This window comes from Branchiostoma lanceolatum, chromosome 2, assembly GCF_035083965.1.
Source record: "Branchiostoma lanceolatum isolate klBraLanc5 chromosome 2, klBraLanc5.hap2, whole genome shotgun sequence".
In the NCBI taxonomy this organism is placed as follows: domain Eukaryota; kingdom Metazoa; phylum Chordata; class Leptocardii; order Amphioxiformes; family Branchiostomatidae; genus Branchiostoma; species Branchiostoma lanceolatum.
Genome location: NC_089723.1, coordinates 29,178,121 through 29,194,614, shown reverse-complemented (window position 1 = coordinate 29,194,614; position 16,494 = coordinate 29,178,121). Strand labels below are relative to the sequence as shown.

Genomic DNA, 16,494 nt, shown 5'->3' with positions numbered 1-16,494 from the left:
GATTTTTTTCAAAAAGAGGACACACATTGTTGAAATTTTGGGCAATGATACATCTTAAACGAAGGACGTTACATATAACAATTCACTTCTCAAAATGATAAGATTATTTAGCCATTAGTCAGAGAACAGCTTCAAGGAGTCTTCAAATGGCATTACATTTTCTAACTCTCCAAGCAGAGGTTCGGCTCCGACTAGTTTCTGCAGCTGACGTCTTTTTAAAATCAGGCGTTTTATTGTCTTTCTATTTTGTCAGGTTTTCTTTTTTCATCCAACCACAGATAACGCGGTTGACACAAAATAGAAATACAATAAAAACGACTAAAAGACATAAAAAACGATCCGGAGCCGAACCTCTGCTTTGAGGGTAACGTTTTCTTGCATATTAACGATTTCCAACGCGTGCGCCTAAGAATAAAACCATCGGGAGCAAATCTTTCAAAATCAGTTAAGTGGCTGATATTCTCGCTCAACTGATACATAAGTTGTCGATTTATATTTGTCACAAGGCGTGTTAAAGGCTTGGGAATCCCGATACTTATCACTATAGCTTATTACAGTCTTTTACCTAGATCTTTATCACAGTCAATTCAACTTTATATATCACACGATATTATTGCACTATAATGCACTGTTAGGGATAACTCACTATTGGGTACTCCAAGGACTTTCGAACGCAGCTGTGATGAAAAATCACAGAGGTACAACACGCCATGCCTTACTAATGTACAGTCGCAAGATCAAAGAACCAAGAGGTGCCGTAAAGGCTTCAATTTGATTAAAAGATAACACTTCCCGGCTAGTCACGGTGCGACGCAATGTTACCCATCAAATCCCGATTCCAATTCGTGTTAAGATCGTGACGCCAAGGACCTTTGATGACAGTGCACGTCATTGGCGGATGTAATCATCAATGATGAGAGAGGCTCAGGGGTTGGGGACCTTTCGTTAAACAAATGTGCGCTGCTTTGCAATTTTGCGGCCCTTAGCCCAGCTACAGAGACGGTAGTTCACGGGTGATTGCAGTGTACGCAGCTGGCGTCATCTCGGCTCACTTGGGTCCGCCGGTAATAAATTCGTGCCATCCACGCAACTCCACTTGTTAAAATTGCGGAGCGCGCTATCCATGCATGGCCTCTAGTTGTATCTGGGAGATGCACATACTTTAATACGTGTGTATATCATATCGTTATCACATAGGCAGTCACTTTTTATCATGATCACAGCATTCTTTTATCATGTTCACAATTCCATCACAAGAGGACTGAGAAATATTCTAGCCTGAGTGTCATCCTCAGTAAGTCCCAGGTTTTCTGAAGGGACAGCCAGGGTTATAACTAGGATGACATTCAGCCTATGGGTATTCTCCATGTCCCCTAGCAAAACAAGGTGGCAACTAGATAGTACACGGACTGAAAATGTACATTTATGTTTTGTAGTTTATCGGACTCCTCTTTCATAGAGTAGCTGCAATTGGTGGCAGGTTGTCCACACGAACGATGAGCATGCACACCCCAAGAGACCCCTCTAAAATTGCAGATGATGGTCTGGGCCCTTTTGATGACGTTGCACTGTCCCCAAGCACATATATCACAATGTATCCAAGGCTTCCCAGTCGCCGTCATGCCCAGAGGGGCAGATATATGTTATTTCTGGTTGGTATGATTTGAAGAATTCAAGGCATGTTTTGAGGTAAGTAAATGTCTCTGACTCTAGTTGATATTCATACACATTACAACGAAAATGCATCGAAAATTTGGTGGAAATTAGAAGTCCTAACAAATAGCTATAGAAAAGAACATATAACAGCCACAGGTCTGAAGAATATTCTCGTTTCTAGGATGAATTTGCATTTTCAGTTCCTCGTTCCCGTTGCTAATTCGTGGGTTGTGCTTTTAAGGAACATACCTTTCTGACTCTTCCGTTGTCAGAAACGTTAACAACAAGGATAACTGCAAGTCTGGGTGCCGGCCTCGTAGCAGGTGTAGCGATCCCGGAGAACGGGCTAAAGCTAACAAGCCTGTCCCCCAGGCAAGTAAGTTTGGTGCATTTTGAGGTTAAACAAGTCCACCCAAACAAACTACATCGATAACCAATTCCTATACGCCCTCTCCCTAACACACCGTGGCTGTGATACTCCAAATACTCGACACAGATCTGTCACTGTGTCGTGTACATCGCTGAAAGAGAATACATGTAAGTCGTGTTCAGAAGAAAATGGGGGCACGTCCCAATGGTTTTCACGCACGGTTACGCCAATACAGACAAGGGTTGACGAACTAATGACTGAATTCCTCACCAGACCCAGAAGGTATTGACTGTAAAAAAAATAGCTTCAATTTCAGCACCACAGACAGGGCATTTTCTGATTTTGTATTTATTGAGAATGTGACAAACAATATACGCAGCGATGCTGGTGGTAGCTGCCCACATACAGCGATACGTATACAAACATAGTCCGGCGTTTGTGAGCTCTATCTGCAAAATGATCTGGTCCCTTTGATAAAGGGCTCAGTTTCGCGACTTTATTGAGCTTACCCGATCTTCGTTGATCTTATACCCGACCTCGATATTCGAATTCAATAACGCAGTGGGAAGACACCATATCAAGTCCCATGATCGTTATGATGTTAAGGTCAACAATTTGTCCTTGTAGCTCCAAGATTGATTTTTTTTGTATCCACTTAAAGTTTTTTTAATCGTCAGTGAAGATAATAGATTTGAGCCAGCTAGTTCGGTGTTAATGCTCCCCTCTCCAGCCTTTTAAAAGATATTCAAGCTCCTCGTGGTTTTACAAAACGTTGTGCTCCTTTGGACCTTAGCTTTGTTGTACATGACGTCACATCCGCCATGCTGGTTGGTTGAACCTGTAAATTCAATTGGAGCTTCTACATATTTAACCATCCAAGATGGCGGACAAGGTGTCATAGTAATGACAGTGCAAACACCGTATAGTCTGAGCTTTATTCATTTATTGGGGGAGAGGAGGTGACAGTAGTTTGATAAATCGGCTAAATCGAATTACTTTGTTGGCCTGTAATTGGTAGTCGGAATTAGCTACTACCTACTGCAGTACTTCATCGGGTGCGATATATCGATCATTACATAAGCTAATGCTATCGCTCTCACTACCGCGTACAGTGTCATCTTGGTATCAAGTAAACAGACCTTTTTGCCACGAATATTTAACGTTAGTTCGCTTAATCATTGTTATGATGTTTTGGCTTCCTGTTACTACATTGTATATATGGATGGTATCACCCCAAATTGGACGCATATGGTGGCCGACACGTTCTAATATGGAAATAGTACAGCAGAGCGTTGTGCTTATTAATTTGATTGATTGATTGATTGATTGATAACAGGTTCGTCCGTAGATTCTTTAAAAAGATACGACTGACCGTTGTCACACCCTTATCTAAATGTGTCTCTCAATTGAAAACAAGAGCTTTTAAAAAAAGCTGGCGTTTCGGCTACGTTTATGAGTGTGAATTGTCTTTTCCCTTTACTTGAAGTAAAATCTGCCAGAGGAAGTCACTCAAGGGCTGTTCAGTCTATAAGAAAAATTGTCATTTTGGGAAATGAGTACTGTTTTAATAGAGAAAGGCAAATTGGGGAAAGCAATTTTGAAGTTACGTCACTTAACTTAAGTGCTTTTGAAAAAGCTGGTCTTGGCCTACAACTTGTACTTATTTGTAAAATGTACAATAGGCTCATTATAAAAGCTATCAATGTAATTATGTTCATGGCACGCAATAAAACATAAAATTTGAAAAAGCACCATTGAATCATCAGCACTATGGTAATTAAGTGAAATAGAAGTTCATAACAGCTAAGGTTCTATCTAAAATGACTACCAAATGTCAAACAAATCAACAGCTACCTCATCCGTATTATTCTGGTTTCCGCATTTACAACATTTCTTCCTTATTTTCCTGGGTAATTTTGCTAAAATTCATGAAAATTCCCATAGTTTTGTGCCGAGCGGCGCCACTTTCCACGTCCGTGTTGTCTGAATGAAGTCGATACTGAACAATGGAGCATTTGCTACTGTAACAAAGGATCGCTGTTTTGCAAACAACATCAAGAGCCTCTGTTTACATCGGGGATAGAAGTTTAGTGGCGAGTGTTTTGCAAGAATCATCTTACCGCGCATAGGAGCCGCTGCACGGTATTTTCCATTACAATGAACAGAAAAATTCGAATGCCGGGTTTGGAATCTATGAAGTCCTGTTCATAAGACAAAGGCCTTGTATATATTAAATGAATATTTAAAAATAACAAATATAAAATATTTCTTTATTTATTAATGAAAAAATGATATTCATAAATATGATATTGATAGATTAATATAATATCAATATATATTTTTGATATTCAATATCTAAAAAGAAAAAAAAAATCCATGCACGGACACGGACCCGGATCTTCTGGGTCCGAAGTGCTTCGCGTTGCCAGATGGGCTAAGCTGCGGTACGTAACCCGTCCCTCTGTACGTAATGCTATAACCTCACTATATGGTATCATTTATGCCGATTTTTTGTCGTTTTCTTGACGAAATCATTTTTTTTCTTCTGCTATCTTGTGGAATAGATGTAATATGGTCATTTTTCAGGATATCAAAGTCCGAAACCACAATGCAATGATATTTCCGAACAGTTGTAGCAGTTACATGCGGTCGCCCTCCTGTGTGTCATGCAAATGTAGCCTGCCTGCCTTTTCGTGCTCCCTTGCCATATAAGGCAACGGCTATACAAGGATTTGGGAACGTATTGCCATATAAGGTCTTATTGTGTGCGACACAGTGTTGAACCAAGCTTCCTGCTTCCTGCCTGCCTGCAAGGTAAAAGCCAGGACATTGCGTTCCGGCGCGAAGGCACCGAAACGCAAAAAACTGGAGAGAGAAATTATAGAACATTCGGCAAATCTTTTATGCAAGAAATAAAAATTGTAACTAGTATATATATATTGGTGAATTAACATAAGAAAACAGTTCAAAATGTTACAAATACAAAATATTGACCATCAAATGTCATCAAATCATAACGTTACAAGAGCGGCCACTTGTTTGAGCAGCCAAACTTCATGTCGCCACACAGTGATTCAAAATTAGTTCAAGTGGTCTGAGAAATCGATAGGCTCACCCAGCACCAACAAGCCCGACAACTTTGTCCATAGAAACAAAGCCATGCACATTTTAGTTGTGTTGGATACAGATAAAGGGAAGATTAGGAGGGCGCCTTTAGTCATGTTTACCCTAAAGGCCATCGACCCACCAACCAATCACCTTCACCTTGCCCCACTATCAACCAATCAAGGTCGCCATAAATATAAACTCGTTAGACGAAACCACGACTGTTAAACCACCCCTTCCCATTCCAGGGAAAGATCAGCGACAGGTGTCAGTGCAAACAAACTAACCCACACATCTGCTTGAAGATAAATCCCTCCTGTTTGATTGGTCCGTGATCATGTGGTGAAAAGACGTACACATTCCTGCTGTTCCGGTGCTCGCGCATGTGGGACTGTGCGATATCTCTCGGAGGGGAGAGAGAGCTTATGCTCAAAGTGGGAAGGGCCATGGATTTTGTGCAGACCCAGCGGTATAATAATTGGATAAAATGATTTTGATCGAGAGAAAAAAATGATTATCTGTCAGCAGAGGGAAGGCATGGCATTTTTTTTAAAACTCAGCAAACTTAGCACCAGCACCCCCGGAATAAATATCGTACAGTCCCTAACATGGCGTCGCTGGATACGGTGTGAACTCCAGATAGGAGAAAATAGCGTGACTGTATCGAGTGCCAGCTTAGAGTTTCGCGGCCAAACCGGTAAGCTGCTGAACTTCTCATTTGCCGCTTCCACCGATGAGGGACTAAGAGCCACGCACGGGCTACGGGGGAGCCAGCAGCTCATTCATTCACATCTCTCTCTCCGGTGTGTAGGAAGTTTCCCAGTTCTGCATTCTGACAGGTGTTGTTGTTCATCACTACATGTAGGCAAGAGGAAAACCATTTCCATTTACAAAATAAGCACAAATCTCTTGTGAAAACAGTAACGATGCACTGTCTATAGTGTAAACATTGCTAAATGCTGTTTGGGAAACGTGTCTCATCATTTATGATAGCCTTATAAAATGTGCAAATGATATGACCTGATCAACCGGTAGAGCATGCTGTACACTGCTCCACCCAAACTCTTCCGTGTTTGATATTTGTTTACGCTTTATTGTGTCCACGCCCTTTGGTCCTTTTGTTGTTCCTTCAATGGTCGCGGGGGCGTGTGCCGTCTCTGTTTTAGTGACGTTATCGACGTGTCATATCCTTGGTCCAAGGAGGAAATGTAGAATCTCTCCCCTCTAAATTCTATTATCTTTTAAAGTAATACTCTTCAAATTCAATACAACAGAGCTCCATCTAAAGCACAGCCAGTAGGAACTGATCTGGGTATAGTAATGAGGCTGTCTAGTGCCTTTAACATGCTAGAGGAATCTCCTCGATCAGGGACCCCCATTTTATGTCCCTTCCCAAAGACGAATGCAGCTCCAACCAGGATGCCCGGATTTGATCGAGAGTCTCCCAGTTACCAACTAATTAGAACCAGGAGCTCAACTGAAATTTTGTGTTTATCTATTACCTCCGTAAAAACAGAGGTATTGTTTTCTGTGTGTGTCTGCAGTTGTTACACAAATATTGTACAGTTACACAGCTGGATATAAAGCAGAAGATGGTCTAACCGGAGATTGGCAAGACGGGAAAGGGCTTGTTTTGTTTTGTTTATATTGTATAACCATTAAACTGCCTCAAGTCAAGGCATATTGTGAGGTCCAAAGTTTTGATCTTGGGTATTACTATTAGTACATTGGCTGGGTAGGCCACACATTGGGCGTGTACCCTTTAAGAATGAGCACAGTTCTTTCACATGCTTGAGGTGTGGCTCTCCTCAAACTCGGGACCTCCAGCTTTAATAATGTCCTCTCTTCCAAGTGGCGTGGGGGTAGTCACCTGGGGTAGTGTAAGCAACACTTTGGCCAGGGTACAAACCCTCAACCGGGTGAGAAGCAAGGTTACTCACCCATACTTACAATAGACAAGCCATGCTACTTTTACTGGGAAAGCATCGAGTGTGTGGGTGTCAGAAAATTTGTACATTTTCAAATCCGATTTATGATTAAGTGTTAATAACTTGCAGTCTTTGCCGGAGAGAAATGTATTTGCAAAATAAATTCAAATTATTTCAGGTCAGTTATCAAGAGGAGGTCTGATTGTATTATACTGTGACAATATTACTATACATAATGTGGGAAGAGGTGAAATTGTATGAAGGTACGTGCACGCTTCGAGACCAGAAATAACACATGCACAAAATACATAATTTCTAGACAATCCGTCCTTTCTGTGCCCCCCACCCATGAATTGAAGCTTCTCTCGTACACATACATGTACACATTTGGTGCCAAAGGGCTACCTTAGCAGACTAGAGCTTAAAAGTACAATGCAGTTGTTGGTTTTCAGCAGTATGTAATTTACACAGCCTGTATTCTGTCTTTTACATGTCCTCAAACTGCAAGTAGTTTGTCCTTTTTACAGATGCAAATTGCAGGTTGCAGGTTGGTATTTCTAACCCTGCTTACGGACTGTTGGTTCTGACTAGATGATGTCAACACCTTTTATGTGTTTAGTAGCATGTCAGTCTCTTGACCTGTCGTCTAACCGGGGAAAGTTGTGGGGGCGGTATACAGGCTATACTAAAGAACACCAACTCTCTCCCTGTATGTTTTTCTCTTATATCATATGTCTCAGCCTTTTCTAAGGTATGAGGACAAAGATGTACATTCAACATACAAATACTAGTTACTGTAGTTACAATGCACGTCATGAATCACCATTGAAAACACTTTTCTTAACGCTTTTTTTAGTTTGGATCTGCTGGCTTAATCTGTTTTTTTTCGCGCACTAAAGATAGAAATTAATTATTAGAATGTCAAAGCCCCAGGCAGTGTTCCCTATACAAGGTCACAGGTGGGTGTTTTGGTATTTTGGACACACCTTTGTTTAGTTACCTCCATGAACAATTGAGGTATTGTTTTGTGTATATCTTTGTTTGTGTCTGTGTTTTAGGACAGTTACAAGTGGTCAGCATAACTTAAGAACCTCTGGATGGATTGTGATAACATTTGATATGTGGGTTACTGGTAGGTGTTGGGAAGATGAAGGTCAAGGTTGATTTTGGGGCCCCTTGGTGACTGTCCTTGGTACTGCAGCAGAACGTCTGGTTTTTGCATCTTTTGTCCTGTATTTTCTTGCAGTGGTCGCCTTGCGGTTAAGCGGTGGTGTCCGCTTTGTTTTTATCAGGCTGTCAACACTGTGCCACAAAACATCAGAGAACACGCCTAGGTTGAATGAAATGATGCGCCTTGTGCCTTCGGCGCTTGACGCTCCCAAAGAACGTTGTTCACATGTTGTCAGTCTGACAACGTTATTTTTTGACCCATAAACAATACAGCCATAGCCATTTGTTAACCTTTGACCCCTATAGGGAAATCCATAATAGGTCAGTGGATGAATTGGTTTAGAGCCATGCAACAAAAATATCAATTATGGCTGAGGTATGAAATTTTAAACCTAAGCATCTAAAAAGCTAAAGAAAACTGTCTTCCCAAAAATCAAGAAACTGACTGTAAACAATGATAATTATGAACAAGACAGACATAGTTTTATAAGGTTATTTCATTACTTCATTTGTACACATAATGTAATGTTGCATTAGGCCACAGCAAGTAATTTTTATGGATGACATCAGCGCGCTCATTAATTTTCGCCTGATTTCGAAATAAAAAACAAGAAATTTCATTGCCCTCCGACGGTGGTCAACATGCCAAAAATTGGCAAATATGTCGTAAAGGTTGACAGTCTAAGGTGTTTCATTGCCTATAAATACCCAGTGTAGTTCCTGCCCATGATGGTATAATAACAAGCTGTTTTCTGCAGTTGTTCTAGCAAGGATATTATATAAATAATGGGGGGGGGGGGTCTAGTTAATTAAGCTGTATACACAAGGTGTTTCATCGCATATGCATACCCAGTGTAGTTGCTTCAGATGATGGTACAACAAGCTCTTTTCTGCATTTGTTGTAGTTGGTCTATTGAGATGTATACACATCTACAAGGACATGTTTACTGTTGAATCAATGAGGTTTTATATTATATATGAATGAATACAGGGCTAATACATTGGTTGAATACAAGACTAAAAGACCTGTTGGTCATGATATCATATTTCGTCGCCTCAATTCTTGTTTAACAAGAATTATGATCTCAAAATTTGAAAATATAGGAATCTTGTTTTTTTTGGCCCACCTTGTTTTTTTTTCGCCCTATCTCATTAATTTTGGAGTCTGCAGAGGAAGTCATCCATAAAATTTACTTGCTGTGGCCTTATATCAGAAATTGTGATTTGTTAGAATTCGTTACCCTGCAAAATTGCACATCTATATTTTTATTGACAATCAAGTTATTTTGAGCCCTGTGTAAGGTGCAGTGTGACATTGATGTCCTTGGCCTTATTCAATCAGGTGCACAATGTGTGTTACACTTTACACAGTGTCTAATACTGAGACTAATGCTGAGACTGTCTATATGTAGATTTGATCAAGTGTCAGGTCTGATTATTGTATATTAGATACATGATGTACATGACTTGTATTGTATGTCCAGAAAGATTTGGGCAAGTGGCACTGTTTCATATGCTATAAAAATGTAGACTGAAAACATGATCTGTATAATGATGTGAAGTGGTATGAAATCCTTGGGAATTGTTCTTTGCTTCCATCTCTTTATTCAAAGAACTAGAGGAGAACTAGAACATGGCAAACTATTCTGTGTAAGATTTCGATAACATCCTCAATGTTACTAGTACTCGTTTCTTTACTTTCTTCTGAACAAGAAATTAGAATAACATGTACTTAACCCATACATACTATAGTATTGTATAATACCTACAGGCAGAATCTAAAATGATATTTAGAAATACACATGTAGGCAACAAATTCAAGCCAAGAATTGTACAAGGGCAAAGACAAAATTATTTGCAACAGTTCTTTATAAGTTTATTGCAGGTCAAAACTATCAATAAACTTATCACCGTGTCAAACCTAAACCTTTTTACGTACTTGTATTCTTTGAAATGCCTTGGGTGCCATCTAGTTTACCAAGGCTCCCATACGTACCCAAGTCATCAATATCATTGATTTTTGTTTCGACTCTTCACATGTCTTTACCAGACTTTCAAAGAGTTTTTATTCCCATCCTCCCATAATTAATTGAATAAATCTCCAAAATAGACACTGACTACTTATTGAATAGTCTTTCCTCTCAAGAATGTAGCTCAAGGGAGTTATCTTCTAATATCAACTAATTACACAATTTTGCATTCAATTTAATGCTTGGTTTCATTCCTCTCCCACCATGTCTTTTCCATAATTAATAAATCCTGGCAAGTTAGAATAGGAGTCTAGGGAATAAGGGGTAAAAAAGAATTTGATCGCTTTGTCTATGATGTATATAGTTTTTAGCATGTGATATATTGTGCAGATGAATTGAGGTAGATAACGTTATTTGTCTCTCGGTAGCAATAACTAAATTTTGTCTAGACTGCTATATGATCCATCATGACACACGTGTAGCCAATGAAATATGTTATGATATACGTACATGTAGTACAAAGAGTTGAGATTCCAGAAACTGAAATGGCAAAACTCAAAATTAATTTCTAAAAGACTTTGCTCCTATGAATAAGGCCATACCAATTTATTTCTTGGGTTGTTCTCAGACAGTTCTAAGTAAAAATACATCGAGATGGCGCTATGGAAACAGGACTTGAAGAAAAGCTTCCACAAAACGTCTGACTACATTTACTCCCTGATGTTACTGTAAATGCATTCGAGTTTGCTGTGATTTGATTTGATAAAATGGAGTGTCTAGGTGGTGGTTTTTAGTTTGCAGATGAAACAATGTGATAGGCGGACAGAAGACAAAACAAGCATTTTGTGGTGGTTTTAAGTTCGTGGGGAAGAGGTTATTGCAAAAACGGTGAACATTTAAGCACTGCAAACTTAAATGCATTTACAGTATGTCAGCACAGGTGCATACTTTGCCTAAAACTGTCATGTTGAATTAAACTTGATCTTGGTAGTCCATCGTTCTTGAAGATGACTGTTGTTCATACAGGCATTTCAATTTTTGTATTCTTTTTTTCTCTTTAAGTCTGAAAACCAACAAATTAAATTGGTGAGGCCTAAAGATCCCTACATAATTCCTTACTCCGAAATTGCATTTACCAAGGTTGCCAAAATTAGCCTTCTTTGGTATTCTATCCTTTAATACATTCTTTGCATAAAATTCCTTGTCTGCCTTATAATCGTAGGTATAGCAAAATGTACCAATCTATTCTCAAATTGATAGAACTAATGAGAGAGAATGGACCACACCCCAACACACCCTATTTAATGACTGTATTGCACTAATTAGGACTTAACAGGCTTTGGCTGCCCCCACTCTTGAGTGGCTAGAAGGATGCCGCTGCTTCTAGGCAACCATGGATATCAATTATTAATATGTATCAGCCAATTTGTACAATGAGACTTCGGAGTTATCATTGTATTCATGCATTGTTCCTTCCCACAGACTCGAGGAGATCATAACAGCAAAGGGGAACGATGAAGGACTGCCTTAGTTGTTTCCGCAAAAAGGAAGAAGGTATGTCATCTATGATTTTCATCCAAGACATATCTAGTACATTCTGGCCCAATCTAAATTGATGATAACAATATATACACTGTAAGTCTCATATTTTTTGCAAGCATTTGTGCCTAGTTTTCCCTTATGCATCGATTTGTATGGTCATGTCTCTTTGTTTTGTTAGTCTAAACCTTTACATTACAAGAAAACAGATTCAGGTGTCAACTGTGAAAAAAAAATGGATACGAATAAGCTGTATTTAACTAACATGGGATCACAGATCACCCTGTACTGTATATACGACATAAAAGGCTCAGTGGCAATTTTGGGATATGCACCAAAGTCCTGCAAAACATTGCGGGATATCCATCATGATGAGAAAACATTGCACCTGCACTGTATTTTACGAAATTGTGCAATGAATGTAGCCTGACTTGTATGTAGTAGTTGTTCACACAATTGCCCGAAGATCATGATTATCTCAGAGAGTGTACATCACACTTTGTGCAATTGTTTACGTAGACTTTTCCTTTTACCTTGCTGGCATGTGTACTGTGTGGGTGTAGGAATGTTGTGGCTATCTTGTCGTCGCCACAATAGATAATCAAGGACATTAAATACAATAACCCATGAAAATTTAGTAAAGGCACATTTTGAGGATCACTGTGTGGGTGTAGGAATCTTGTCAGCTCTCTTATTGTCATAAAGCAATAGCTAATTGAGAACTGTTTATAAAACTGGTGTGTTGTCAAAAGTTTTGTGTCAAAACAGCATCAATTATAAAATAAACATTGTACAGGAGGAATATATGAATGAAAAGAGAAAATTCCAAAGGTATGTACTCAACCAAAGTGTTACCATCTGCAAGTTTCACAATCACTGGATAAAAACTGAAGACATGGCAGTGTTTTGAAAATGAGTTATAGAATGATCAGGGCATGAAAATAGAATTTGACAGTTTTACATATTGGAATTAGGCTCCAGGAATCATCGTTGAATGATTGCAAACAAAACCGAGCAGTGTGCAGTGACGCTACTCAGTCCTTTGTCTGCGTTAACGATCCCATGTCGTAATGTTTCATTCCAGAGGTGGAGAGGAAAATTAGGACAAATGACTTGGAGTACAATCAGCAGTTTGGCTATGCGGTAAGTTTATCTTTCATTGTGCCAATCGGTTTCCTTCATGGAACTTTTGCTTTTGACAATGTTTAGTGACATAGCTTGTTATTAAAGTCATACATAGGTGACTATCAATAGTATGATTATTACTTAGACACAAACTGAGTCACTGTTGATTAGTGACAGTTTGCCAGATTGAAGTCAGAAACTCTAGTTGTTATGATTCAACATGTAAGGTGATATTGATTGTAAGAAATGATATCAGACACTGAATCAGATAGTAAGGCATTTCCGTTCCATATGTGTCTGAAATATGATGTTTAACCTTGCCTTCAGTATTGATATTTTGTCATTTTGGTGTATTTGGAGGTTACTGATAGATGCTGAAGATATTAATGATAACTTATTGATATTTTGCAAGGTGCCCTTAAAATGCACCTTGCAAGGGCAATTGTAGATCTTTTCACGGATTCCATTGCATGCTGGGAGATGCGGGCACTATGGGTAGATATTATATGATATATAATTTCATGACTCACAAACTGCTATTTTTTTAGCACAGGTTTTAGTTTCTGATTTGCCCACTGGATTGTTATAATACATGTTGCACTACGTATAATTCGGTGCTTATGAGGTATTGTTAAACTTTGTTTTTTGCAGAGTAACTACATCAGCACATCAAAGTACAATGTTTTCACCTTCCTGCCTATCAACCTGTTTGAGCAGCTGCAAAGGGTGGCCAACGCTTATTTTGTGATCTTGCTCATCTTGCAAGTAAGTACATTATTTACCTGAACTCGGTTCAGGAGTGGAACAATACTGTAAATTCATTTATATTCGCAGGGATTTAATTTCGCTGTAAGAGGGGAAGGGAGGCATTTGCTATGTTTTAAGTTTGAGTTTTAAACAACCACTGACAGTAACACAACACAAGATAGAGCATATTTTTGTGGGGCCACGATTTTTTTTTTTTAGTGGTTACCAAGAAAACACTGCAACTCTTTCAAGATTTACAGTACAAATGTACATATTTCTACTTATCCATAATCATTAATAGTTCTTATTTCCTAAAGGATTTGTAGCAGATCGTGAGACCATAAAATAGGAAATCACCGATAATTTCTTAAGTAAACTTTTTCAGTAAAATTCAGCAAAAGGTGAAGATTAAAAGTACACCTAAGGCTGGAAGAAAAACAAGCATCATTCTGACTTTAAATCATAACTTCCTGAAACTGTTTGAACCAACTTACAGTAGAACCAAGGTACAGACTTTCTCATTTGACTCTGACTCTGTTTTCGTGTTTATTTTCCGATTTGAAAAGAACCCGAACAAATATACTTGGTATGGCCTTACCAAGGAAAGCTCAATGACAGACTAATTAGCCCAGATCAGTGTGTATAAGGGGAGAGGGATAATTTATAGGAGAGAGATTTATGACATTGTTACCATGTTACAACAATCATCAATTTGTGTAAATACCAGCCATGTAACAAGGTTATACATGCATGTAAATTTTGTGAGTTGTCCGCAGGGAAATTGTCTAAAAGCGTGCCATAACTCAGTACTGTTGGCAAGTACGGATTATATAACAAATTTTATGCTGGATTGTCAGAACCAAAATTTAAAATGCTCTTTATTTCCACTAGTGGACAGTATCAATGATAAGTTTTGTCAGCACAAGACAAGAAGAAGAAGCTATGGCCCTGTCACTTTGTACATGTATGATATAGTGCAAATGGTAAGCAGCCCTGCTACTTTACCATATCAGGCACAGTGTGACAGGTTGCATTTTTGCTTTAGACCCCGTTCATACCTGGCTTCTTGAATCTGGATTCACCCAGGCATGGGATTGATCCCAAGTCGTGAATCCTGGTGTGAACATCTGAATGTTTCTCAGAGGGGGTTTAAGCTGGATCTGCTGAATCCACCTCTGCTTTGGGAATCCGGATCAACAGTATGGTGAATCTAAATTGGCGAAGCTTGGTATAAACAGGCCCTTAGTCCTTCCAAATGGAGACGTAAAGCTGGAGGGCTCATGTACATTTAGAACTTCAGGCATATTCCTCAGATGTGAAACCTCTGCACCTAAAAGAACCTATCACACTTATCAAGAAGAGTGGCAAAGTCACATTGCACTACTAGCTACAGAAAATGTGTTATGCTTTGCCTCAGTCTCAGATTGGCTGCTTTACCTTTTACCCACTACAAGTAAACTGTAGCTGTTATAATGATTGTAACTATGGCTGCAAAAAGCAATACTAGCAATTAGACTTTGGTATTTCATGAAGATTGTACATATGCTACCATTCCACTAAATTCAAGTCCTTTCCATTACTGTAATGGAACAAGTGGTTGTTGCAGTTAACTTTTTGGCACTCTGGCTAGAATCCAGCATTGAACTTGAGAAGTGAAATATTCCGAAGTGTCGGAAATGGTGCCAAAAGCACACTGTTAGCTTCTGGTAATTGTGCAAATTGAAGTTCTTCAATTTACTTATTGAAGACCTGGACTTTATTGTGTCACCAATTTGGGTAGGTGTAGATTTACTGTAAGTGCATTTAAGTTCGCATGGTTTATATTTCACGCTAAGTAGGGGAAAATGGAGTGTTCGCGGTGGATTTAAGTTCGCGACAGCGCTATATATTGTTACTTACTGCAACAGTATCGGACAAAAATATTTGCGATGATTTTAAGTCTGCAGTGAAACAGTCACGCGAAAACTGTGAACATTTCTGCATTTACAGTACTCTGCATCTCACAGTTAGGCCATACCAACCTAAGTTGTTGGTTCTCCGAAGTAAGAAAAATTGATGACCAATACCTAGCCCTTTGAGGCATGAATGTACAATAAAGGTATTTCTATGTATATATAGTCAGATTTGAGTTATCCTCCCAGCACTCTGTTTTCATCTTGTCCTCCTGCTAAATTTTCACTGTAAAATGTGAGTGAAACAAAGAACTAAGTTAGTGTGGCCCTACTCTTTCAATCACACATCTGGTGGTGTTGACCTTGCAAAGGACAGCTGTTCAGACCATTTTAGGGAGTTAGTTTATGCACTCTATAATCATACTGAAAGCAATTTTAGAAGAAGACTAGATTAGCAGGTAGGGTTAACAAAATTCCTTGATTATTTGTCATATTGAATAGGCGTGTGGCCATGTGATTATCCACAGGATTAGAGTTCTGATATTTTCTATCATGAAGATCTGCTTCCTATGGAGACCATTGTTAAAGGCTTTTCTGAATATTTTTGTAATCTTGCCCCTCGTGACTTATAATCTACAATGGCAGAACAATGCATTACTACGGCACTACAGTAGCTGTAAATCTTGATGTAGTTGTGATGGTTTTATGTTCGCTGTTTTTACGGTGAACTCTCCTGTGTGAATTCTAGCCCGGAGTCCAGCTTTGCTAGCTTCATTCCGCTTCCAATGGTCGCTACTCCGGCCTTGTTAGCTACCGTTGCAAGCGGAATAAAGTTAACAATGCTGGACTTCAGTCCAGGCTACGTGAATTCATCTCACTGCGAATGATACATATTTTCTGCCATTGATTTACACTGTTTGTCCACCACAAACTTGAACATGGTGCAAACCTAAAGCGCCACGAACTTCCTTCCCCTCTAAGGCGCATTTACA

General features: G+C 39.1%; 1 protein-coding gene across 2 annotated transcripts in view; it reads left to right on the top strand.

Annotated features, from left to right (window-relative positions):
• Positions 1-5,714: 5,714 nt before the first annotated feature.
• The window catches only part of LOC136428437 (phospholipid-transporting ATPase ID-like), a 35,479-nt gene continuing 24,699 nt past the window's right edge, over positions 5,715-16,494 (top strand). The window contains exons 1-4 of one of the 2 annotated variants that reach the window (XM_066417930.1): positions 5,715-5,934; positions 11,682-11,753; positions 12,823-12,881; positions 13,515-13,628. In XM_066417930.1, coding sequence (XP_066274027.1) covers positions 11,714-11,753; positions 12,823-12,881; positions 13,515-13,628 — 213 coding nt within the window. In that variant the 5' untranslated portion in view covers positions 5,715-5,934; positions 11,682-11,713. The remainder of the gene's footprint in view (positions 5,935-11,681; positions 11,754-12,822; positions 12,882-13,514; positions 13,629-16,494) is intronic. The other variant, XM_066417931.1, reaches the window with a different exon arrangement.